General features: G+C 43.2%; 1 protein-coding gene across 1 annotated transcript; it reads right to left on the bottom strand.

Moving 5' to 3' along the window:
• Nucleotides 1–637: 637 nt before the first annotated feature.
• On the bottom strand, nt 638–25,484 carry CBLN4 (cerebellin 4 precursor). The gene is made up of 3 exons (XM_081866282.1): nt 24,496–25,484; nt 14,082–14,198; nt 638–2,246 (listed from the first exon to the last, which is right to left on the bottom strand). Exons 1-3 carry the CDS (start codon nt 24,784–24,786, stop codon nt 2,049–2,051), a joined length of 606 nt encoding a protein of 201 aa, XP_081722408.1. The 5' UTR covers nt 24,787–25,484; the 3' UTR covers nt 638–2,048.
• Between the last annotated feature and the right edge of the window lie 521 nt (nt 25,485–26,005).

Below are 26,005 nucleotides of genomic sequence, written 5' to 3'. Positions count from 1 at the left end.
AGGTCAGTTAAGCTAAGAGATTGTGAGGAAGTTTGGGTTCTCGCCCTTTCTCATTAACTCTGAAAGCACTTGGGATTTTTGAAGTATATACCAGTCAGATACATCAAAGGCTTTCTCAAGCATATTAGAAGAACATGCACCAAAGCTATGGGGCCACCACCACTGCCTCCGTCTCCGCTTCCTCTACCCCAAAGCAAAATACAACAACACTTACCTTGGGGAAGGAGAAGTGGTGGGTCATCCCATAGACATATGAAGTTCTGGCTCTTCTCTCCAGGATCTCTACTTGGAACTGACCCTTGTTGTGTCATTTGTTGCCAAGGAGGTCTCCAAGTTTTTTGAGTTACTATCCTTCTGCCTCATTTCCCTACCCCTGGTGGATTCATGGTGCTTTAATGAACAGAACTGCTGCACAGGCAAGTACAATTAGAAGACTGTCAAACAGTTCACCAGCCAGTGGGTCTTTGTGAGCTATAAAATTTTAGTTGCTTTGATTGCATGCTGATTTGCTTTCTGGAATTTGACAGAGTGGAGTGGAAAATCTCAGCTGTTTCCTAGAGTTGTTCTTTTATCTTGCACAAAATAATGCTAATTGATACCGTTTTAAAACAATATTTTTCAAGAAGCCCAAGGATTAAAAAAAAATACACTAACATATATTAACTTTTATTATGTAACAGCAACATAATAAATAAATTTATGAATTCATATGGCCTTTACAAAAAGACAGAAAAGATATTGCACCAAGTTCAGGTACCGGCTATTTGGATTGAATATTTGCTAAACAAATGAGGCTCAGTGCAGTCAAAGCTAAGCACAGTTAAGACCTATTGATGTTAGTGGAAGAATTAACTGCACACTTTAACCTTCCCCATTGAGATCAATAGGACTGCAATTCTATATACACTAACCTGGGAGTAAGTCCCATTGTACTCAGTGGGACTAACTTCCAGATACATGTGCCTGGGATTGAGCTGTAAAAATGCTTAACTTTGCCTGGACAATGCCCACAATATCTATCATCATATATACATTTGCGGAGTTAAGGCAAAACCAGATGATACCTCAAAATACAACAGAAGGCTTGAGAAACAGACATAATTAAAAACAAGAGGGGAGCATTTCCATCTCCAACTAATGAATTAGCTGTGTCTAAGGAACAAATCCCTTCGGTTTTTTAATAAAGTGGTTATTATCAATCATGTTAATTAAAGGTGAAAAACAAGTGTAATTTTCCTATAGAGCAAGGCTGTTTTGCAGAGCTTTGCCAAAATGATCCCATTTAACCCTGGTAAGCATTTTTTGTTAGCATGATAATCTCTTCCTGTTACTAGAAAATACTTTCTGCAGAATATAAACTCCATCCATGTGCAAATAACATCCAACTGTGACCTACAGACTTTCAGTCGGGTGGTCCTCTTTGAGATACATTATCTGAAGGAAAACATCTAAGTGAATCATCCAACACACTGTACAAAGAGGAGTAATGAAGTCAATCACTTATCAATAACCATTATCTATTCCTTCCCAACTGAACAGGATGGATTTATGTTAATTTTTAGAGCGAGGGGAACAAAGACATAATATAACTAATATATCAATGAACGGTTCTTTGGCAGCTATGTATTAATCTTGATTGAAGACTGAACTCAAAGATTCTTAAATTATAGACCTGGTTGCCAGTCTTTTAAAAATATAATTGGGGGAAGGGGGAGAGACAACAATAATGATCCACTTCTCCCACAAATCCCATATGTCCAGTAAAGGAACTCTGAATAAATCTTGCAGGCAGCTTTTTTCGGTAACATCAAGCATAGATATTTACTGTCTGCTTTAGGTCGTAATCCAAATGCACCGTATTTTAAACACACAAAATTCGGTGAAATCTCAAAGGAGTTCAGAAAGGGTCAAATGCCATAAATAGAATCCATATTCATCCATGAGAAACCAAGAAAGAAAACATCAATCCAAAGGATGAGAAGATGATCTTCGGAGAACAGAAGCAATGACTGGTCCACACCTGGGTGAATGTCATGGAGAAATCGACCTTACAGGGGAAAGACCAGGAAGCCAGAAAATGTAGAATACTGCCATCCACCAACCAGATTACCTTTCTCCAGTTTCAGGTAAACCTTGTCTTCCTTGTCTAGATAAAGTAGGACTCCATTTGTGGCAGCTTCACGAGTGACATCCTTGTCCCCAGCAAAAGCAGAAATGACCGGTTTTCCATTGAGCATCAGGTTAACCTACAAAAGAGAAAAATCGCTGGAAAAAAGTTCAAGGTAACAAGGAAACCCATCTGTCATTAGCAAATCCTATGCAAAGGATCGTTAGAAGCCACAAATGCCTGGAGTCCACAGACTGTTTGCTGTTCTTGAAACATCCTTTCGGGAAATAGCAGTTACAAATACTTAAGGTATTCCATATGTGGAAGGGGAGGGACAGGGCAAAATGTGTTGGTGACTGTGGGTCTATAGCAGGCTCACTGTAGGAATAAAAATGCAAGAAGAGTCCTGCTGAATTAGGTCAAAGGCTCATCTAGTCCAGCATCTTCTTCTCACACTGGTCTACCAGATGCCCATCAGAAGCCTGCAAATCAGACCATAGTATAGCACTTTCCCCACCTTTGATTTCCCTCCTGACACCAATCCCTTTGTAAACAGTTTTGCATCTTTTCAAAATGGTGTGCAAAAGCTGCTGACCAGGTAGACCTTGTATTGTGGAGGCCAAAATGTTCACCAAAGTCACCCACCTTCGTGGATTAACCAGAGAGAGAACAATGTCAGCGCAGTGATGGCTCACTGTTATAAGCAGGCAAATGTGTACAGATATCTAAGCACACCCCGGAAGCACCAATTAAGATCCACCCTCTATTGTGTGGGCAGGTAATCCCTCCCCCTACCTGGCCTGGTTTCCCTGGCAACACTTCCCCCAGGTGGGATTGGACAACTCACTGGGGGAGGCGGGGACCTCCAGGTATCCCACCTGAGGGAAGGCAAAGCCTATGTTGATGGGGCCACTCCAGATCCAGGGCTGCGCGCGTCCACGCAAAGGGCGCCCCCCGTTTTTTAAGTGGGGAGCGGTCATTATAAGCAGGCAAATGTGTACAGATATCTAAGCACACCCCGGAAGCACACCAAAATGACCAGGTGCCAGTGAAAAAGTCGCAAGGAAAAAAATGCACACATACCCCCAAACACCCAAAATATGTTAAAAGATATAGGTGTTTATAAGCTAGTGCTAAAATCCTAAAAACCCAAATGGCAAAAGTAGAGTCTCTGATACTAAGGCCTCATCTGCACTATAAATTTAAAGTATATTGTACCATTATAAACATTCATAAAGGTAAAGGTAAAGGGACCCCTGACCATTAGGTCCAGTCGTGGCCGACTGAGGGAGCCGGCAGACAGCTTCTGGGTCAGTAGCCAGCATGACTAAGCCGCTTCTGGCGAACCAGAGCAGTGCACGGAAACGCCGTTTACCTTCCCGCCAGAGCGGTACCTATTTATCGACTTGCACTGCTAGGTTGGCAGGAGCAGGGACCGAGCAACGGGAGCTCACCCCATCGTGGGGATTAGGACCGCCGACCTTCTGATCGGCAAGCCCTATGCTCTGTGGTTTAACCCACAGTGCCACCCGCGTCCCCATAAACATTCATAGCTTTCCCAAAAAACCTGTAGCTGTTTGGAGACACCTGTTGCTCTCACAGAATTGCCATTCTCAGAACTCCCAAGGAAAAGGGGTTGATTATTAAACCGCTGAGCTGATTGTAGCTCTGGGAGGGGAATTGGGGTCTCCTAACAATTCTCAGCACCCTTAACAAACTACAGTTCTTTTTATTTTGGAAGGGAAGACAAAAGCGATATGAAAATGCTTTAAATGTATTGTGTGAATGGGCTCTAAAAGAGAATATAGTAAATGAGAAACCTGGTGGGTCATTGAAATAAAGTAAGGTACATGTACCCACAATGTTATTCTGGAGGTGAGAGCAAAGTGTTCAAAACATTTATAATTATGATTATAATTATAATTATTATTATTAATTTACACCCCACCCATCTGACTGGGTTGCCCCAGCCACTCTGGGCAGCTTGCAACATAATAAAAGCACAGCAAAAATGTCAAACATTAAAAACTTCCCAATTAGAAATCTTTAGTGAAACAAGCTTATCTACAGAATCATGAGGGTAGGAATGATCCCAGCTGCCAAGGTAAGTTTGTGCTGGAGCATACAATCAAGTCACTCTAACCAAAACTCCAATAAGCATCCTGGGATATAGAATGAAATGAAAAGCAGAAGGTTGGCACAATAGCTCAGCAGTGCATCACCTGATTTACATGAAGAAGATCTCAAGTTCGGCTCCTAGCATATCTTGTTCTTACTTAAGGACTCTTATAAATCCAGATGGTTCTAACTCTTACATAGCAAAATCAGATCTATTGGCATTGACTTGGAACTCTTGTATAATTCAAGTGAGCCATATATTTATCGCAATATTCATACCAGATTAAGGGACATTGAAAAACAAAACACCGATTCAGCTGTAAATAAAATGTACTCCCCCAAGTTCTATGGTTTAAATATGACAGATAACAGGGTCACTAACATCTCAAAATTAACAATTCCAGTCCAACAACTGAACGTTTTCCCCTCAGCTCTTGTCAAGGGCAGATATTCAAACATCCCCAGAAAAGATAGACATTGTGGGTGTTCTTTGAACATGCCAGACATTGTGGAACATATTCTTTTCTACTGTCCATTGTACAACCAGCTATGCAAACACATGCTATCCCCTTTTGGTGGTAGTCTAACATCACAGCACAATGAAAATATAAGATTCTATCTGTCTGACAGTAACCCGGAAGTAACTATTTAGCAGGAAGAAATTACAATGAAAATCTTCATTAGTACATATTTTACATGGCTGTTTATTTGTATATATTTTAAAATGTCATATATGTATGTTTTATGATGGCCTATTCTTGTAATGCCTAATAAAGGTTTGGTGAAGTAAGTAAGTAAGTAAGCATATTGTATCTTCTTAGCAGGATCAGGCAATGGGAAAGGCCCCTGATCAAGATTTTAGGGCAGGGATGGCCAATGTGGTGCCATTCAGATATAATTAAACTACAACTCTCATCAAACCCAGCCAATGTGTTAGGAGTCACAGTCCATTGACATCTGGGGCACACAGTATTGGTTAACTCTGCATTAGAAAGCTATCCCTAGTCAATAATAGTGATTTAGATCAAGGTAGGTAATATGGTGTCCTCCAGATATTGGTGGACTACAACTCCCATCATTCTTGATCATTGGCTTTGCTGGTTGGGACTTATGGGAGATGGAGTCCAATAACATACAGAGTTACTGGCTATCCCTTATAAGAGTGGACCAATGGCTTGGCCTGATATAAGGATGCTTCCTCTGTTCTTCAACTGTGGGGAAGGGCAAAGTAGAAAATGTACTAACAAGTGATTATTTCAATTACTCTCAGATTGACTGGCTAATTGTAAATTTGTGTCACAGCAAGCTGGCAAATAAATAGGCTTAAACATGCTTAGCTCTAAATTGGACAGAGTCCAAGAGTTTTAGCTATAATGAATGAGTGTGCCTTTACCAACACTGAGTCATGGAGCCAGCGACAAAGGAAATGACACTTGATTTAATCCTAAATTATTCCCAGAGCAGTACAAGAAGCTATAAACACTGTTGAACTTCCTGGAAACAGTGAATACAGCACTACCAAGTTCACCATATTATATGACTGGAAAATTGCCCAGAAAATCCAACAGAGTCATATTTCATTCCAAAAGGGGGCTTTTATTGTCAAAAGTGAGAAGGTTAGCTAGGAGGAAACTGAAAGGTAATGTCAGAAGGGTAAAATCTCTCAAGGGAGCATGGGTACTATTTTAATGCAGTATAACAGAAGTTCAAATAAAATGTATAGCACAGCTTCGAAAACAATCCTAAAAAGGATACTTTTGTGAATTACATTGAAAAGGCACAAAAATTAGCTGTAAATTCTAAAAGGTGAGAAAGCTCACATTACAAAATGGAAGGCTGATGAAAATGAGAAAATTCAGGCAAATTGAATGTAAACCGACAGTAACACAAACCCAGAAGAAAATTAGGGAGCAAAAGCCAAAAATATATAGAAAGAAGAAGAAGAAGAAGAAGATTAAAAGAATTTAAATACAACAGAAGCAGGAAACCAGCAAGATTTCTGGCAAGATAAAGTTAGCATAACTTGTTAGCAGGGTAAAATTAGCATTAGCTAAAAGAAGCATTCAATTTCAGTGAAGATGCACAAATTCAACCTTCACTGCAGATGTTGGCCAGATGAACTCACCTGTACAGGTGAAAATGTTTGTGAAAGCTTTTAGCTCAGCACTAACCTGAACTGACAGGAGCTGATAATATAAGGTGTCAAAAGAAGGTTTACAACTAATTGAATTAAAACACACACACACACACACACACACACACACACACACACACACACACAAAACCCAGCCATAGGGCTAGGTGGCACTCAGCCAAGATTTCTTAAAGAACTCAGATGTAACAACATTTTTCTCATAAGACAGTTGCTACAACCCATTGGTCATTTTGGTTGCCACTTTTTGAAACTTTTTCCAGCTGGAAAAGAGTTAAAGTGGTTGGAAATAAACGCAGCATATAAAAATAAATTAAAATCAGAGCAAATTTAAATGCTAACCATTCAAAACACATAAAAGGCCCAAATTAGTAAAGACCAAGTAAAGTAAAGACCCACCACACCAAAATATAATCACACTGTAGGAGACAACATTGATTAACTGACCACCTGGGTAGACAGAAAAGTCTTAGCTGGGCATCTAAAGTTGGCAGAGGTGGCATCTGGAAGCAATTGGCAAGTAGTATAGACTGTGTTGACCTCTAAGTAACCTAGGGTCACAACACTGGGACAGTGAAGGAAGAGTACGCCAAGCATCGTTGTCAGTGAGCACTGAGATGCATTAAGAAGGGTGTGAGGATCCTTGAAGTTTGCTACCCAGGACTGTGGTTCTTTGAGGGCAGAGAGCATGACTTCTCTGGGGCACACCTGCATCATCTACTCAGGCCTTCAGACCTGGGAGGTTATAACTCAAGCCCTCAGCACCGAAAAGGTGTGGCTGAGAGGACAGGGACAAGTAGTGCTCTGTATATGTTCCTAAAATAATAATAATTTATTATTTATACTCCGCCCATCTGGCTGAGTTTCCCCAGCCACTCTGGGTGGCTTCCAATCAAGTGTTAAAAACAATATTAAATATAATTAAATATTAAAAACTTCCCTAACCAGGGCTGCCTTCAGATGTCTCTTAAAGATAAGATAGCTGCTTATTTCCTTCACATCTGAAGGGAGGGTGTTCCACAGGGTGGGCGCCACTACCGAGAAGGCCCTCTGTCTGGTTCCCTGCAACCTCACTTCTCGCAATGAGGGAACCGCCAGAACGCCCTCGGAGCTGGACCTCAGTATCCAGGCTGAACGATGGGGGTGGAGATGCTCCTTCAGGTATACAGGACTGAGGCCGTTTAGGGCTTTCAAGGTCAGCACCAACACTTTGAATTGTGCTCGGAAACGTACTCTCAGGATCGGTGTTATGTGGTCTCGGCGGCCACTCCCAGTCACCAGTCTAGCTGCTGCATTCTGGATTAATTGCAGTTTCCAGGTCACCTTCAAAGGTAGCCCCACGTAGAGCGCATTGCAGTAGTCCAGGGTGCATGTGAGAACTGCAGGCTTGAGTGGAAACCATTGCTTAATAGCACAATGTGTTTAATGTGTGTTAATTAGCTGAAGGTGTGACAGGAAGGTCTTTGCTAAAGTGTTGTGGTCACAGAACCTGGGGATAAACCGATGTTGTGGCCTCCAGAAGGTTGTGGCCTCCCATCATTGTAAACCATCAGCCTTCTTTCCTGGGGCTGATGGGAGTTGTAGTTCAGCGACTTCTGGAGCTCACCCTGGCCTATGTGATGTGTAGGAAAGACAAGGAATAACAATCAAGTAAAACAGGACAACGCCCTAGCCAATCAGGGCTGTAAACAGCAGCAAGGAAGCATTTTACTCCTGCTCCAGAGGGTAAGACCTGAAGCAATAGCTTCAAGTTACAAGAGATTCCCACTAAACACCATGAAGAACTTTCTGATGGTGAGAGCTGTTCAACAGTGAAATGGACTCCATCAGAAGGTGGTGGACTCTCCTTCCTTGGGGTTTTTAAAGCAGTGGTTGGAGGGCCATCTGTCACGGATGCTTTAGCTGAGATTCCTGCATTGCAGGGGGTTGGACCAGAAGGCCCCCAGGTTCCCTTCCAACTGTACAATTCTATGATTTCATGAGTCACTGCCATACCATTCTAGCAACTGACGTGTTCCCTCCATATTTAAACATTACTGGAACAGCAGGAGACTAGATGACGTGGAAATAGATCACACACTGCAGTGGCAATATATTCAGTGAGCCAGAGATAGGCTTGGCAAGAGCAGAAGAAAATATGCTGCACGTGACCATTCATTTTCGCAGAGACATCTCCACATTCTTATCTTAAGCAATCTTGCTCTTTTCTCCAAATGAGGCAATTGCCTGAATACAGCAAAGGGCACGAGGTCTTCCCATAGCTGGTATTTATGATACTTTTGAGCATGGTTTCAGTGTGCACATTACATAGTCTGGAAAGGCACCAAAGGAGAAGTGCAAAGGGGCTTTTAATCTTGCACCAAATGAAATTTCACACAATGAAATTTCAGCAACCCGGGCAGCTGGGATTTTCTTTTAGCATATCACCATCACTCAGAGTACCAGCAAAGCTTCATAATCATCCTTGATAGCCATGGGTCAAAACAAAGCAAATGCACATGCAGGTGCCTGGTCTCATCCTGTGCTCTCTGTGAATGCTCAAAGGTACATGACACCACCCTTGTTTTGGGACGTTTGCCTCAAATGGAGTTTAAAATCCTATTGAAATAAAAGGACATTTTAAGAACATGGGGATGGGGCTTTCTCCACTTACAATTTACAGTGGTGTAGTTGCTGTCTGATCTGATCTTTTTAAATTTTGCAGCTGATTCGTAGCACCTTTGGTCACATGTTGTTGTTGGCAGTGTGTGGGTGTGAGGTCTTCCTTTCTATTCTGCAAGCAGGTTGTACCCAAACCGAGAAAAGCTCCATGGCTGTAGCCACGCCCCTTGCATTCCTCCAACCAATCAATGCTGGCATTATGAGCATGTGCCCTTTTGCAGCATATATATATATATATATATATATATATATATATATATATATAGACACACACACACACACACACATTTAATGCCCAGAATTCTGGAATTCCAATCTTGAGGGAGTATAGAAGATTCAAACGGAAACTATATAGGCTGGATCTAGACACATAGAAAAAGCACTTCAGTTTAAAGTCTTGTAAATTTAAATAGGGAAAACAGGTAGCGAAAAATGGGACTCCACGTCGCCATCTGGTGGCACAATATTATATCGCACATACAACGCATATAAATCGCTTTTTTATTTACCAGTCTAGCTGAGTCATATATGCGGCAGTTGTTGTGCTACGCCAAACCTGGTTGCCATGATGACATTTTGTCTGCAGCCAGTGATGGCTGTTCATAGGCAGTGCCTTGACTCAGCAGCAGCATCTCAATCTGCTGAGATGTCTCAGGACCATCAGCACAATCTGCAGTCTCCTTTGAACTGAGCTTGCAAATAGGAAGGCCAGAGGGTAGTGGCACAAAGCAGATGCCTCACAAGCCATGCCCATCAGCCCCAACCCCCAGCACTCAGAAAGCAGGATCCATTCTGTATTTTTATTTTTGCAGTAGAGGAAAAATCTGCTTTTTGAAAAGTAAAATGGGAGGAATTCAATGTCACACTAAGGCAATTGTTCCTTCAGGGGAAGCATTTCAGCTTACTTGAGAGTAGGACCACTCTCCTCCCCCTACATGCTGTTCTGAAGGTTCTACATGGGAGGAGGATAGTGGAGAGAGAGAGAGAGAGAGAGAGAGAGAGAGAGAGAGAGAGAGAGACCCAGTAGCTATACTACTATAAATGGGAAGCATGGGAAAACAATAAGATGAAATCTGTTGGGTTAGTCCAAAGGCTCATCTAGCCTAACATCCTCTTTTCATCAGTGTGGTCCGCCAGATGCATGCAGACATACTGTGCAAGCAGTGCCTGTTCTCAGCATCTCATATTCAGAAGTACAAGTGGCATAGGCAACAAAATGTTGCAGCATGGACTGCTGCTGATAAGGATTCCAGCCACTCCATTGCATTCCACTCCCCGTATTTTCTGTCCCCCTCCACAACAAAAAACAACAACCATGAGTCAAAATTCCATGGTTACTGAGCATGCTCAGTTCTCACTGGCCTGCTTTTCTTTGGAAGGGTCCCCCATTTAAGTCTATTATTATTAAAGACTTGAACATGAGCAGAGGGGGCATGTTCACCACCACCCACACTAGTCAACCTTTGGTGCTGACAATGCTCCACAACCCAAGGGTACAATGAGGTGAGTGATAAACCAGCCCCTTCACCCTCCAGGGGTCTCAGGGTGTTGCTGCCACGGCTAAAAATTGGCTGCTGTTTCTTTAATGCTAACAGAACTAAGTCAGCATGAGTCAACGGCCTATAATGACTCATGCAATCTTTCACCAAATTGTACCTGTATACATAGAGTGGTTGGTGTTAGTGTTGGGTGTGGGTTGGTTGGATGGTAAAAAGCTGGTTATGTTTGGTGTGTGTAAAAAAAGCTGTCGGTCGTGGTTGGAGAAAAAGACTTTTTAAGAATAAAAGTAGCAACACTCTGTAAATACACTCTTCTCAAAGACTCCTTTGTGCCCACTAAGGTCTGAGGACTAGGCAAAGGAGTAAAAAGGACGTCAGAACTTTTTCTTTTTCAAACGCAAACAGGTTATGGGCCCAGTGTTTCTGAGCATGTGCCGAGTGCAAAACGACTGACAGCATCTCAGCAGGGAGCTGGTGAGTCCTGGTGGTGCAGCTGACCATATCTGAATCTGTGCCTACACCCCATGCCAGCATGACCCAACAAATACTTAATTCACAAAGCCATCCCAACTGGCTCGGCAAAGTGGAAATGCCCCCAAGCCAACTGGATACAGCCCGAGCAACCGATCAGGCGCACGCATCGATCAGTCAGACTAATAATCCATCTTCTTAATATTTTCCAGTTTGGAGTAGGTAAAAAAAAAAAAGGGTACATTCCAGGCACATTGCTGCAAACTTTATTTTATATCCTATTCAGATGTGTCATTAAGTAATCCGTGTTCATTTTAAAGGTTTAACTGATTCTTTCTGTGTTTTACTGAAAATTATCTAGCATATGCTGGGGGGTTTTAAACAGCTTTGTGGATTTTAGATGGGGGGGGGGTTAATCCATCATTGTATTATGAACATCGCTTTGAGAGTTTGGGATCAGGTGGCCTATACATCTTTCTAAATCAACAAATACAAATTAGTTAATGTGGGGGTACCCCAAAAAAATCCTAAACAGCCCCTTGGAGTGATTGATTATTCCCACATGATACTAGGCCCTAGGGGAAAGGGGTGTCCCACAGGAAACCAAGAGAAGGTGGGACTGGTTTCTAAGGCTGGCTATGTGACTGAGGCCAGCATCACCCCAACATCAGACTGCTAAAGTGAGGAGACCTTCCTTCCCCTACTTTCCTGATGTTCCACCAATCTCCAGCCATAGGCTTGCCACTAGGATTCTTCCTCTCAGGCCTTGACATCAATATCTGTTTCTGGTTGTATTCTCACTTGCTCAAAATGTGAGGGACCCCCATTCCAAATGCTCTTCTCCTCTCACCTTTCTTTGGATGCTGCTTTAGAAGGCACTTGTTAGGATGTTGGACTAGGACCTTGGGGTAAAGGTAAAGGACCCCTGACAGTTAAGCCCAGTCACGAACGACTCTGGGGTTGTGGCACTCATCTCGCTTTACTGGCCGAGGGAGCCGACGTTTGTCCGCAGACAGTTTTTCCAGGTCATATGGCCAGCATGACAAAGCCGCTTCTGGCGAACCAGAGCAGCACACAGAAATGCCGTTTACCTTCCCGTCAGAGTGGTACCTATTTATCTACTTGCACTTTGACATGCTTTTGAACTGCTAGGTTGGCAGGAGCAGGGACTGAGCAACGGGAGCTCACCCCATCGCGGGGCTTCGAACCGCCGGCCTTCTGATCAGCAAGCCCTAAGCTCAGTGGTTTAGACCACAGCGCCATCTGCGTCCTGGTAGGACCTTGGGGGACCAGGGTTCAAATCCCCACTTGGCCATAAATCTCAGGGGGTGACACTGGGTCAGTCACTGCCTCCTAGCCCTACCACACAGGGTTGTTGTGAGGATTAAACGAAGAGGAGGATTGCACCCTGAGCTCCTTGGAGGAAAAGGTGGGCTATAAATGCAAAATAATAATAAATTATCTCTGTTCCCCCAAACTGCTCTCTCTGCAAATGGGATGGAATGCATTTCCACAATCCATCTCTTTCTCACGCTCTTCATTCTCCCAGGTTTCCTCCTCCTAATGCCTCATCAGAGCCAGTGTGGTGTAGTGGTTAAGAGTGGTGGACTCATAATTTGGTGAACTGGGTTCGATTCCCCACTCCTCCACATGCAGCTGCTGGGTGACTTTGGGCCAGTCACACTTCTCTGAAGTCTCTCAGCCCCACTCACCTCACAGGGTGTTTGTTGTGGGGGAGGAAGGGAAAGGAGATTGTTAGCCGCTTTGAGACTCCTTAAGGTAGTGATAAAGTGGGATATCAAATCCAAACTCTTCTTCTTCATCATCAAGTCCATATGTCCCTCTCTACATTCCTGAATCATCTCTGCACCCTGAGAGGAGAAGTGTGATCGCTAGCCTGACCTGATTTACTGCTGACGAGCCCTTCTGCAAAGACGTATATAGGCAAAGCAGCACAGTTCTGCTCACACTGGAGAGAGGGGAAAGGGAAGTGGCTTTCATGAATCCCATCCTCCCTCTGCAATATAAGATAAAATGTAAATGACCCCCTGGATGGTTAAGTCCAGTCAAAGGCAACTATGGGGTTGCAGCGCACATCTCGCTTTTAGGCCGAGGGAGCTGGCGTTTGTCCACAAATAGCTTTCCTGGTCATGTGGTCAGCATGACTAAACTGCTTCTGGTGCAACAGAACCCCATGACAGAAGCCAGAGCACACAGAAGTGCTGTTTACCTTCCTGCCACAGCAGTACCTATTTATCTATTTGCACTGGTATGCTTTCGAACCGCTAGGTTGGCTGGAGCCCAAGAGGCTCAGTGGTTTAGACCACAGCGCCACCTGCAATACTCTGTGTCCCTCAGAAAGGAGTCCTTTGTAATAGCACTCCAAGCTTTAGGGCCAAAGGGGAATTGCTTCCCCACATCCTTCTTCCATTATGTAGACTCCACCATATTCCAGTTCCTTCTGTGAATGGAAAGAGCCCTTCTGTTCACAAAGGGGCAGGGCTGGGTCAAACCGAGTCACTTTTTAGTCCTACTGATTTCAATAGGAGAGGTCTGTTGCACTCAGATCTTGCTCATGGGCTTCTCAGATGCATCTGAATGGCCATTGAATTGGACAAGGGACTAGATGTGTGTTTGGCTTGATCCAGAAAGCTGTTCTTATGCTGTTACATCAAATGCATGCTTCCTTTCATTGTGCTCATAGCATTTATTATCATGAAATTACTTCCAACAGTCCCCAATGTGAGATTCACAGAAAAGTTGTAGCACATAATTAGAATGCAAGCACACTCTTTATTTTGAACTCTCAAGGCCGTATCTTGAACTGGTGAGCAACATTGTTATCTTAAAATGTCACTGAAATCCATTTGTTATTGGCCAAGTTGAGCTATTTGCTGTTTCCTAACTCATCAACATGGGTGTATTTAAACTATTTCTACAATAGAAAATGGATTTTCGCTATTATCCATTTATCTATATATATATATATTTTTTTTAGGGAAATGGGGAAGGGGAGAAGGAAGGAATGAAATGCTAACAAATGTGTTCCAACAGATTTTTTGAATCAACATACCTGGATTGTTTGGCTCTGGTAGACTTTAATTACATGAAAATTAAAACTGTAAATTCCTTTTCTTGGTGCTACAAAGACAGACTCCAGCGTAAAGAAATTCCCCACATTTACTAGGATCTACAAATTAAAGAGAGAGGAAATAAGAATTAATGGAAGCATTCTGTGTTCTTGGGGGAAAATATAATTAATTTGCAACAGACACAAAATTTCTCACCATGCCTACACATCTAAAGCCAAGGTGTTAATTTTTCATAGAATCATAGAATAGAATCATAGAATCATAGAGTTGGAAGACACCACAAGGGCCATCGAGTCCAACCCCCTGCCAAGCAGGAAACACCATCAGAGCACTCCTGACATATGGTTGTCAAGCCTCTGCTTAAAGACCTCCAAAGAAGGAGACTCCACCACACTCCTTGGCAGCAAATTCCACTGTCGAACAGCTCTTACTGTCAGGAAGTTCTTCCTAATGTTTAGGTGGAATCTTCTTTCTTGTAGTTTGGATCCATTGCTCCGTGTCCACTTCTCTGGAGCAGCAGAAAACAACCTTTCTCCCTCCTCTATGTGACATCCTTTTATATATTTGAACATGGCTATCATATCACCCCTTAACCTCCTCTTCTCCAGGCTAAACATGCCCAGCTCCCTTAGCCGTTCCTCATAAGGCATCGTTTCCAGGCCTTTGACCATTTTGGTTGCCCTCCTCTGGACACGTTCCAGTTTGTCAGTGTCCTTCTTGAACTGTGGTGCCCAGAACTGGACACAGTACTCCAGGTGAGGTCTGACCAGAGCAGAATACAGTGGCACTATTACCACTATTTTAACCCCAATATTTATTTATACTAATTTATTGTGAATAAAATTAAGATTTCCAGACATAAGAAATATTTTCTCCAGCAAGATTAAACTGGCCTAGACATCCTTTCTTTAAGGTTACAATTCTGTGCATGCTTAGTTCATACCCTCCAACATTTCTCCGAGGAAAATAGGGACATGCCATTCCATAATGGTAATTTTACTATAGATACCCCACACATCTTACTGGGTTGCCTCAGCCACTCTGGGCAGCTTCCAACATATATAAAAATATTAAACATTTTTAAAAATTCCCTATACAGGATTGCCTTCAGACATCTCAGGGGGTCAGATAACTCCATACCCTGCATTTCTCCAATGAAAATAGGGACATCCTAAGGAAAAGTGGGACATTCTGGGATCAAATCTGAAACCGGGACGGCATCTCTAAATCAGGGGCATCCCTAGAAAATAGGGACTCCTAGAAGGCCTGTTAGGTAAAGGACCCCTGACCATTAGATCCAGTCGTGGCTGACTCTGGAGTTGCGGTGCTCATCTTGCTTTATTGGCCAAGGGAGCCGGCGTACAGCTTCTGGGTCATGTGGCCAGCATGACTAAGCTGCTTATGGCGAACCAGAGCAGCACACAGAAACGGCGTTTACCTTCCCTATTTATCTACTTGCACTTTGATGTGCTTTTGAACTGCTAGGTTCGCAGGAGTTTCCTGCTTGGCAGGGGGTTGGACTCGATGGCCCTTGTGGTCTCTTCCAACTCTATGATTCTATGATTCTATGATTCTAGGAGCAGGGACCGAGCAACGGGAGCTCACCCTGTCATGGGGATTCGAACCGCCAACCTTCTGATCGGCAAGTCCTAGGCTCTGTGGTTTAACCCACAGCGCCACCCGCATCCCTTGGAAGGCCTGTTAGTTCAGGTCAGATGGGCCTGCTTTTGAGTTTGCCAGGATTAGGTCCATAATGCACAGGCTGTATCCTGAAAACTGAACAGCTCCTTAGTTCCACTAAAGCTCTTGCTGAGTTTTAAGTACTGCAGAGTTTTAAGCCACCTCATCATAGTGAGGGGAGAGGCTCATATTTTTAAAATCTGTTTTGCAGGGGGTATGGGTGTGCATGTGCACACACTGCTATGTATGTTCATAATGTGCCATCCATCATATGTCTACCAGGCTTTACACACATCTGACTGCTTCACACAGTCTTTCCATGCCCTTATTGAAATCTGCACATGCATTCCTTTCCTGTATTGCAACACAGAGTGTTCGCATATATCAAATGATGCACTTGTGACATCATATATATGCCTGGTGTGAGCTGCATGCATAAGTCCAAGCCACACTATGTGTAATAGTACACTTGAGCCATGGGAGCACTTATTTTCATAGAACAGCCCCAGTTAGCTGGCTTCCCATAAACAAAGGGATTCAGGGATTTATTTGAAGTGCTTCAACTTAGGAGAGCTTGAATGGAAAGGGCAGTTGTGCTTCCAAAGGGATAATAATAATAATAATAATAATAATAATAATAATAATACATGGAACTGAATGGGAAAGCCCATTTCTGCAGGAACTTCACAGGTATATCAGAGCAAGCAACGGGTTTTGGAGCATAGGGAACAATGATCATTAAGGAGACTGCAGGTATAGTCAACTACAGAAAGATAAGATCCCCTTATGTCTCTTGCAGACATAAATCCTGCCCTTTCTTTGGGTAGCTTTGGGAATGGCTGGGTTGTGTTACAAATGGGTCCAATCCACAGAAAGTCAGGCATGTGTGAGCCCTATTGATTTTAATGGAATTTATTTCTCAGTCCTAAACACAGCCTTTAAAAATTAGCCTCATTGATCTCAAGGAAGTGTACTTCCCAATAAGTGGCTTTGGGCTGCAGTTTATAACTGGAAAAGCAAACCTATTGATCAAAATGGGGCATGTGTGTATATATATTGTTCAAAATGGGGCATGTGTGTATATATATATTGTTCAAGATTCTAACCTTTAAATCCTTGCATAACTTTGAGATCACTTGCTCTAGTACATATCTCCCCCTGCCCTTATATCATCAAATGAAGCCCTCGTTTTACCCAGCTTTAAGCTACAAAGGAGCACAACTGGACCATTTAAGGTGTTCTTCCTATGGAGGTTAGGATGCCCCCTCCCTCTCAAAACATTTCAACCACCACTAAAGAAAACTATTTGTTTTCTTAGGCATAAGCTGGGCTTGGAAGAGGTTGTGGGAGGTGCTTTGTTGGTTGCTTTGCAGCATTCTGTTTCATTTTTATTGTGGATTTTGTTGTGTTTTATTATTATGCACATACCGTAGTTGATTTTAGCGCTTCTTGGTTGGCAATTAAGAAAAGGGAGGGAGGGAGGGAGGGAGGGATAAATCTTGATCTGAATTGCAGTACAAAACCTCCCCAGTGTATATGCATGGCTTCCACGGCTGACTATGGAGGTGACAGGCAAAGATCTATAAACACTCAGGGTCCTTTTCCTTTCTGTAGGCATCGATCAAAGCATCCTTCTTAGGAAAGTTACTTTGCTGAATCATGGGTCAATGTGTTCAGGATTGTGGAACTAAACTGGAGAAATCACTGACTAGCCCTAGGGTCTTCAGTCTGGCTCCAGGAAAACGATCTGAGGGTAAATTCTTTCATAATATTAGTGCTCAAATTACGAGAGAAGAGGTGGGCATGTTAATGAAACCCACAAGCTTCACTCTTATCTTGTCTCAGTTTTAACCATATTATGGTCCCCAGACCCTGGGGGTGGCAGCTCAGATGATAAGGCCATTAAGCTCCTCTAGCCCCCTATAATTCTAGCACAGCTAGCCTGTTGGACAGGGTGAAATGGTCCGGTGCTTCCAAAACTGATCCCTGCATTCAGATATTCTTTCAGATTTAAAAATAAAATGAAAACTATTAATATTTGGCACCCAGCAAATGATGGGGTTGTTTCCCCAAGACAACATTCCCCCCAGACAACAGTGGCTGTTCAAAAAGAAACTGTTCCATGCAGAAAAGTCATCCTGTTTTGTAATAATAATAATAATAATAATAATAATAATAATAATAATAATAATAATTTATTTATACCCTGCCCATCTGACTGGGTTTCTCCAGCCACTCTGGGCAGCTTCCAACGAAATATTAAAAATAATACAGCATCGAACATTAAAAACTTCCTAAACAGGGCCACCTTCAGTTGTCTTTTAAAAGTAAAATAGTTGTTTATTGCCTTGACATCTGCTGGGAGGGCATTTTACAGGGCAGGTGCCACTACCGAGAAGGCCCTCTGCCTGGTTCCCTGTAACCTCACTTTTTGCAGTGAGGGAACCGCCAGAAGGCCCTCGACGCTGGACCTCAGTGTCCGGGCTGGACAATGGGGGTGGAGACGTTCCTTCAGGTATACAGGACCGAGGCCATTTAGGGCTTTAAGGTCAGCACCAACACTTTGAATTGTGCTCAGAAACGTACTGGGAGCCAATGAAGATCTTTCAAGACCGGTGTTATATGGTCTCGGTGGCCACTCCCAGTCACCAATCAAGCTGCCACATTCTGGATTAATTGCAGTTTCCGAGTCACCTTCAAAGGTAGCCCTACGTAGAGCGCATTGCAGTAGTCCATCGGGAGATAACTAGCGCATGCACCACTCTGGCAAGACAGTCTGTGGGCAGATAAGGTCTCAGTCTGCATACCAGATGGAGCTGGTAGACAGCTGCCCTGGACACAGAATTAACCTGTGCCTCCATGGACAGCTGTGAGTCCAAAATCTGTTAAGACTGTCTGCAGATCTGCAGTGGAGGACAACTGAGTTCAAAGTGGATCTGGGAGCATTATAATAAACATGTGCTGTAAAATCAACACAAGCTTATCAACCTGAGTGGTCTCAGGAGACCTGTTTGCATCAGATCCCAAAATGTTTCAGTAATAGTGTACATTATTGCACTTGTAACAGGGGTGGGGAACATGTGGTCCTCCTGATGTTGCTAAACGGTTCTCATCAATGGCCATGCTGGCTGGAACTGAGGAGGAGCAGGCAGTCCAACCATATCTAGAGGGCCACAGGTTCCCCATTCCCCGCTCCAATGAAATTATACTGACATGGCACCTGACATGCCCACCCCTTGAGTACTTAATTCCTGAATTTAGGATAGGCCTATCTCTACCTGCCTCCTTCATTGATCTCTAATAAAAGCATATTTTCTTAAAATAGCAACAACAGCAACAACCCTGGATTTTGCTCTAGGGTATCTCCCACCACCTACTAGGAATCTTTCTTGATGAAATGTTGGTCTCAATTTAAAATTAAAGAAGTGATGAAAATCGACTCAATTGTTGTTTTTTAATTAGATCTCACATACTTGGGAGGCAGGCTACTTATTATCCACAGAGGAAGTGACCATGATTCAGTGGTAAAACTGCTTGGAATGATTTCATTGAATTTCAAAGTAATGTCACCTCCCCCTTTTTCTTCAAGACCCTCCTTAAAATCCACCTTCCCATGAAGACTAGAGCTTAACTCAGGGATGGCGCTCATGTGTGCAGTTCTCCAGACTCTGAATCCCATCATTCCAAGTGAGCAGGGCTAAAGGATGGGGATGATGGGAGCTGTAGTCCATGTCTGGAGAGCCCCCAGTCCCTCAGCCCTGTCTTAACTCCTTACTGCTCAGCCTCTGCTCAAACGATGGCTAGGTACATATAAGAACCTAATAAGAGCCTCCTGGATCAGGCCAAGGGCTCATCAAGTCCAGCAATCTATTCTCACAGTGGCCAACCAGAGCCACAGAGCCACAACAACATTCTGCCCAACTGCAGTTTCTAGCTACTGGTATTCAGGAGCATTGCTGCCTCTAAATGTAGAGGCAGAACATGGGCATTAGGCTCAGTAGCCATTGGTGGGCTATAAGAGTCTAATCCTCTTTTAAAGCCACTTAAGTTGATGGCCACCACTGCTTCTCGTGGGAGCAAACTATGAGCTGGCTAGAGAAGTACTTTCTTTTACCTTCCTTATTCATTTTATTGCATTTATACCCCATCTTTTTCTCAATGGAGTACAATGTAGTAGCAGCAGCAATTATTATTATTATTATTATTATTATTATTATTATTATTATTATTATTATCTTATACCCCACCCATCTGACTGGGTTGCCCCAGCCACTCTGGGTGGCTTCTAGCATAATAATGGTTTTCCCTTTCCGCATTTAATCCTCAACAACAACCCTGTGAGGTGAATAGTCTGGGAGACAGTGACTGGCCCAAAGTCTGTGTGGAGACTAATAATTAGAAATGAGTTTTGAAAGAGGGTAAGGATTTGCTGTATCTGATTGGCTAAAGAGGAACACAAAAAAGGGAGGCGTGAGGAAGTCAAGAAAGAAAGTTAATTAAGTATGAAATTCAAAGTTGGAGTTTTTATTTTATTTTTTGTGTTTTTTCTGATTTGTTTTATATGTATTTTCGACTATGCTTTGTTTTCCTTTTTCTTTGTGGTTATTGCTTCTTGTTTTGTTCTTTGAAAAAACCTAATAAACATATTATTATTATTTTTTTAAAAAAAAAAGTCTGTGTGGAGACTTGAACCCTGCTCTCACAGGTCCTAGTCTGACTCTCTAACCCTACACTATACTGGCTCTCTAGTTGTATTTGCTCACTTTCATCACTTGTTAGCCATACTTCTCTTCCCTCCCTGCTGCTTCCCCCCCGCTTGCCAACTGAGGCAGCAATCTTATGCCCACCTGTCTGGAAGAAAACCGCATTGAACTCAATGGCACTACTTCCAAGTACACATGAATCGGATCACATTGTCAGTGTAATATAGCAATATAGTGAGAAGGTAAGAAAATGAGCAGTGATTCATGCATTCCTTGGTTGGAATCTCATCTCTGCCAAAAGCTCATCCAGTGGCCAGGGGGCACACTTTTCTACTCAGCCTCCCACCTGCAATATGGGGGTGATTGTGCTGATCTACCTACCCTACAGGGTTGTTGTACGGATTATCAGGACTGACCCAAGGCATTTTGCAACCTGAGGCAATGAAGAAAATGGTGCCCTCCACTCCCAGATGCATAATACCACTAACTCAAAGATAATTAGCTATAAAAGAACATGATCATTTAAATCAGTAGATGGCGTAAACATAATCCACTGTATTATGCTGCCTGCCTCCTCTTTCCATAAATTTATGGATAAGATATTCCAAAACTGAAAGAACTGAGGTGGGGCCAGAGATAAAATATTTGCTATGAGGTATAGCCTGTTTCTGCATCACACCCCTTTTGCTGCATGCCCAGCACATGCTCCTTGAGGTGGCCACCTCATTTTACCTAATGGTAGGACTGGCCCTGAAGACTGCAACCAATGTGAAGTATTACAGTTATTCCTCTTCTTATATTGTAAGCTCCTTGGAGAAGTTCCAATATGTGTATGTTACCCTGTGAAGTTCTCGTTCTACACTGATGACATCATAATATATTGATAATACTCTTGAGAAGATGAAAAGGAAGAGGTAGAAGAGGAGGAGGGGGAAATGGTAGCAATATATGTTTTAAACCTAAAGTCTGAGGCCCCATCTACAGCATCTTTTGTGGACGACTGGAAGGGACATAGGAAGCTGACATATACAGAGTCAGACCAATGATCCACCTCAGCACTGTCTACTCTAAACTGTCTACATGGCATATTTAGGAGGAGATGGGAATTCATGTTACACATTTTATACACTTGTACTTTTGTAATATTTTGGGGAAATGCAAGAATTAATATTATATTTTTAAAAGTATTGTCTGACCTGACTAGCAGTGGCTCTCCAGGGCTTCAGACAGGGGACACTTCCAGAGCTACCTGGAGATGCTAGAGATCGAACCCGTGACCTGCATGCAAAGAGGATGCTCTGCCACTGAGTCATGGCCATTGTGCCATGAGAGCTGCTGGCAGTCTGGGCAGACCATACTGAGCTAGATGGCCTGTTGACGTGAAACAGCCAAAAGCAGCTTCATCACATTTCTGACTCTGCAGAAGTCCAGGGGAAATATTTACGGGAGTTGCACCTTGGTCATTCTTAGGAGGCAGCTCACGTACCCCTTTACATGCATTGCTGTCAGCCACACACTATACTGGTGAAAGTGATCTGTCATTCCCTTCCACCACCTCCCATTACACCTCAGTCCTAAGTACATTTGCATGAGTTCAATGGAAAGTCGGTTTTAGTTAGCTTTGCCACTGCCGGCTGAAATCGGTTGGAATTTCTTCCGAACATAAATGCACTTTCAGATCTGTTAGTGTGGGGATGGATTCCAGTTGTCGTGGCAATTGAGGAAAAACAATGTCTTCACATATATCACACAACATATGTTGGCTCCTTGCTCAGTCTTGATTGGAACGAGTGTGAAGGCATGAGAGGTGAGTGGGTAGTTTCTCACAAGAAAGCAGGAAGCAAAGAACATAGTAGGAAGAGGAGAAATTAATTGCATGGCACTTTTAGGTTCTGCACAAGTGATGGGTGGGCACGGACACTTTTAAAATTCAAGGCTCATAACCTGTACCTAAGGGGGAGAAAAGCCCTGTACCTTGCCTTGCACTCCCTTTCAAAAGATACAGGCAGCTGTCTGATGCCCTGGCCATTTCCATGTCTCTTACATATCCACCTGTCTCCTGGCATCTTGAAAAGGTTAATGGCAGTGCAACTTGAGCAAGGTACAATATTCCCAGGACTCTTTGTAGTCATGGGAGAGAGTGAAGATCCATCATTCTCTCTGAAGAATATGCTGTGAAAGACTAAAGAGTAACTTCCTGGGGCTTAATTAACCCACTGCGCTAATATTTGCAAAGATAGGCTATTCCACCTGCTATCATACATAATCAGAAGGGGGTGATAGAGGAAATAGCTGAGGGTAGAGTATTAAACAATTCCCAAGAAGGCAGAGACATTTCAAACTGGAGCTGACACAACATAATTACCATGCCTTCCACCACCATTTCTTTCTTTCTTTTAAAAATACATATGGATCTGATCCAGCCCAAACTGCACTCTTGTATATCATATAGATTTTAATGGGAGAAACTGACACACATGTTAAACTCTTGCATTAAAACAAATGGACTTTTTTTAAAAAAGGTAGTAGCATTATCTCATAGACAGCTGAAAATATAAAGTGTGTTGTTGTTGTTTTAAAAAATCTTTCTTTGTTAAAGTATTCATTCTTATTTATAAATGACTTAACATTGACAATGCAAGACCTTACTTTGGAGCGGGGATGAATAACTCTTTTTGTTTTGTCTAACCATTGATCATATGCCTGGACAGAGGGTATGTTTGGTGTTTGTCTCTGAGAGGTAGGTCAGGGAAAAGTGAAACAGGGTGTCTTTCCAATATTGCAACATTCTGCAGTGATACACTAAAGGTGCAGTGGATCTTTCAAAGGACTGCCTCCATATTCCTCTGTTACCTGACCGTGTTTGATTGCTATATACATGCCAATGTGATTGCACCAGAATAAATAGATTTTGGGTTACAAGAGGTGCCTAAATTCCACTTGCGGATTTTGACACTTTATAAAGTGATAAAAGGTTTGGACTGCTGTGAAGAGGTGGCTGGAAAGCAAACAGGAATATCCCACAGAGTTAGATAGGATATTTGGACATATTCAACTGCACACAATGCCCTTCCTTAGAATCTTAAAAATCCCCACATTTTTCCTTCAGGTATCAAATCATCTGAGCTGGAAGGCTATAATCCTATGCACACTTAACATGCCCACAGCGGGGCTTACTTCTGGGGGAATATTCTCAGGACTGGGCTACAAGAGTGCAGAAACAATAAGGTCTCTGCATTGGTGACTACCATCACCAGTGACTGCAAATAATCTAAAACTGGATGCATTCCTGAGCAGTCTGGTCTTCCTTCATTAATGTCAGATACACAGACCTTGTTTAAACATCATACCTTTTTTTCATAAGGATGCAAACTTTTAGGTAGTAGGTGATTGTCATTTCTGAATACTGAACTCTGGAAACTTATGTAACCCTGCATGAGTTATAAGAGAGTGGAATGGTAGGAATCTAAATTAATAAGTAGTAAAATAAACTGCTGTATTCTCAGAGCAAAGCAGTCTGCGTCTTCCTGGTTACAGCCTTATGACTAATTCAATCCAAAGACTTACAATGTGCAAATGCACTCTTGCTTGGTAAAGTGGAATGGCCATCAAACTTCACTGGAAAGGCAAGGAAGTGTCGGTTGGAAGGAAATGAGCCTATTGACTGAGAGTTTCCAATGCCACTTGGTAAGTTTCAGCCCACTGCTTGTAAAGGAGCATTAAAGAGTTCACAGATCGACTCCCACCTGTTGATCCCCACCTCCTCCCCTGAACTGATCTCGTCTCAGCTTCATGACCGGTTGCCTCACCACTCCACTTCTAATCGAATCCCTTTCCCAAATGATAACTCTTCTCTCTATATATTTTAAAAATTGCTCTTCCCTTGATCAAAACTACTCATCCTTTGACCGATTCTTCTCTCGCTCTTTTTCTTAACCTCCTGGCAGGGGGAAATGATGAGAATGTCCTGCCTTTTAAGAAAGAATATGCATTCATTCACTTCCTATATTACCTGATCGAAGTAGATTATCCTGGTTTTGTTGCTCATCTCGGAAGGTTCGTGGTTGGTACTCCTGACTGCCGAGAAAGCAACCTTGGAATTAGCAGCCCGTACGGAGATCCCCAGAGGAGAAGAAGACGATCCCTTAGAATCGGTAGCCGGGTTGGAATCGCACACGACCAAGCATTTCCCTTCCAGGACGATGGGCTCCGTGTCGTTTTGCGCCCAGACGGGGAAAGTGGGAAGCGCCAACGCCAGGAGGACGGTAGGCACCACGGACAGCGCCCTGCTTGAAGCGCCCATGTTCAGCACCAAGAGAGGCGGACAGCGAAGCCTTGCTCGGAGCGCCCCAGCGACGCCTCTCGTTCCTCCTCTCTCCACGCTTACACACCAAGCTAGCGGTAGCAGCCCTACCAGCACTTGGGGGGGAAAGGGGGAGAAGAAAGCACACCCGCTACCCGACGCAGCAGCAGCGAAAGCTCCCTCTTTTTCACTCTTCCAGCAATTCCAGCAAAAAAAAAGTCAGTCTTCCCTCTTCCTTTTTTTGGGGGGGGGGTCCTTTAAAGAGCTCTTGGAAATAACCTCCCGGACAAAATCAGCACTCCCCAAAAACCCTGTTCTTCCCGGTCCAACCCCCCCTCCACTATCCACAAGGAGCAGAGAGGGGGGGAGCCCTAAGGTGAATTATTGATGAAAGAGAGGAAAAGAGAAAGAGAGAGAGAGAGAGATCAGGAAGAAATAAAAACATTTGACGTAGCCATGATTCGTTGCATGGCGAGCCTGTCTCCTTTTCTTGTCCTGCAGGAATCTGAGCAGACGTGCCCAGCTCCTGACAGCAGGAGCTTGCCCTCTACGCTAGCTCAGGCACTGCTGGCTGAGCTCATTTGCCAGGATGCTTTGCAAAAAGCGGAGTTCCCTCGCTCTTTACCACAATTCCCCCCCCCCCCAGCGTCATGGCACACAGAAGCACGCCCAGCCCTCTCTCTTCCCCTCTTCCTCTCCTCCGCACACCCCGCTGCATTTTAAGCTTTGTGCGTCTACCAGCCTTTCCCCAGTATTGCCCTCCTAGGCTGTCGTCCCAGACAGAACTCCCACCCCCACCCCAAACAAAACAAATAGAATATTTTGGAGAGTGCAGAACAGGGCGATTTAACCCCCAATGAAACGTTGGCTACGTGCCTTAGGTGTATATATATATATATATATATATATATATATATATATATATATATATATATTGTGGCAAGCATTTAAAATATTGACCCAATGATCAGGGAGGTCTTTATAGGGCTACAACAGCCAGGCAGGCAAATTAACCCTTTCAGGACTGCAGAATAGCTTGCACTCAATGAGACACAAACTGTGGTGCTCTGCAATACGTAACATGCGTAAGAGAAGCACGCACACCATCTATCTCATTTAAAAATAGATGAGGAACATTACACTTAAAAATCTTCAGCTTCTTGGTAAAACATCCCCCAAATGCCCTGTGTCATACAAAAGTAATACGGAGTTCCAGTGT

This window comes from Podarcis erhardii (assembly GCF_964252035.2).
Source record: "Podarcis erhardii genome assembly, chromosome: 6".
In the NCBI taxonomy this organism is placed as follows: Eukaryota; Metazoa; Chordata; class Lepidosauria; order Squamata; family Lacertidae; genus Podarcis; species Podarcis erhardii.
This window is presented reverse-complemented; position numbering and strand designations above follow the sequence as displayed.

Bases quoted from the DNA above. Each gene is read 5' to 3' on its own strand.
- CBLN4 (XM_081866282.1), bottom strand. From the start codon at position 24,786: ATGGGCGCTTCAAGCAGGGCGCTGTCCGTGGTGCCTACCGTCCTCCTG. The intron at 14,199-24,495 runs GTAATATAGGAA...TTTAATTTGTAG, and splicing joins GGATAATCTACTTCGATCAG to ATCCTAGTAAATGTGGGGAA. The intron at 2,247-14,081 runs GTATGTTGATTC...TCTCTTTTGTAG, and splicing joins ACCAGAGCCAAACAATCCAG to GTTAACCTGATGCTCAATGG.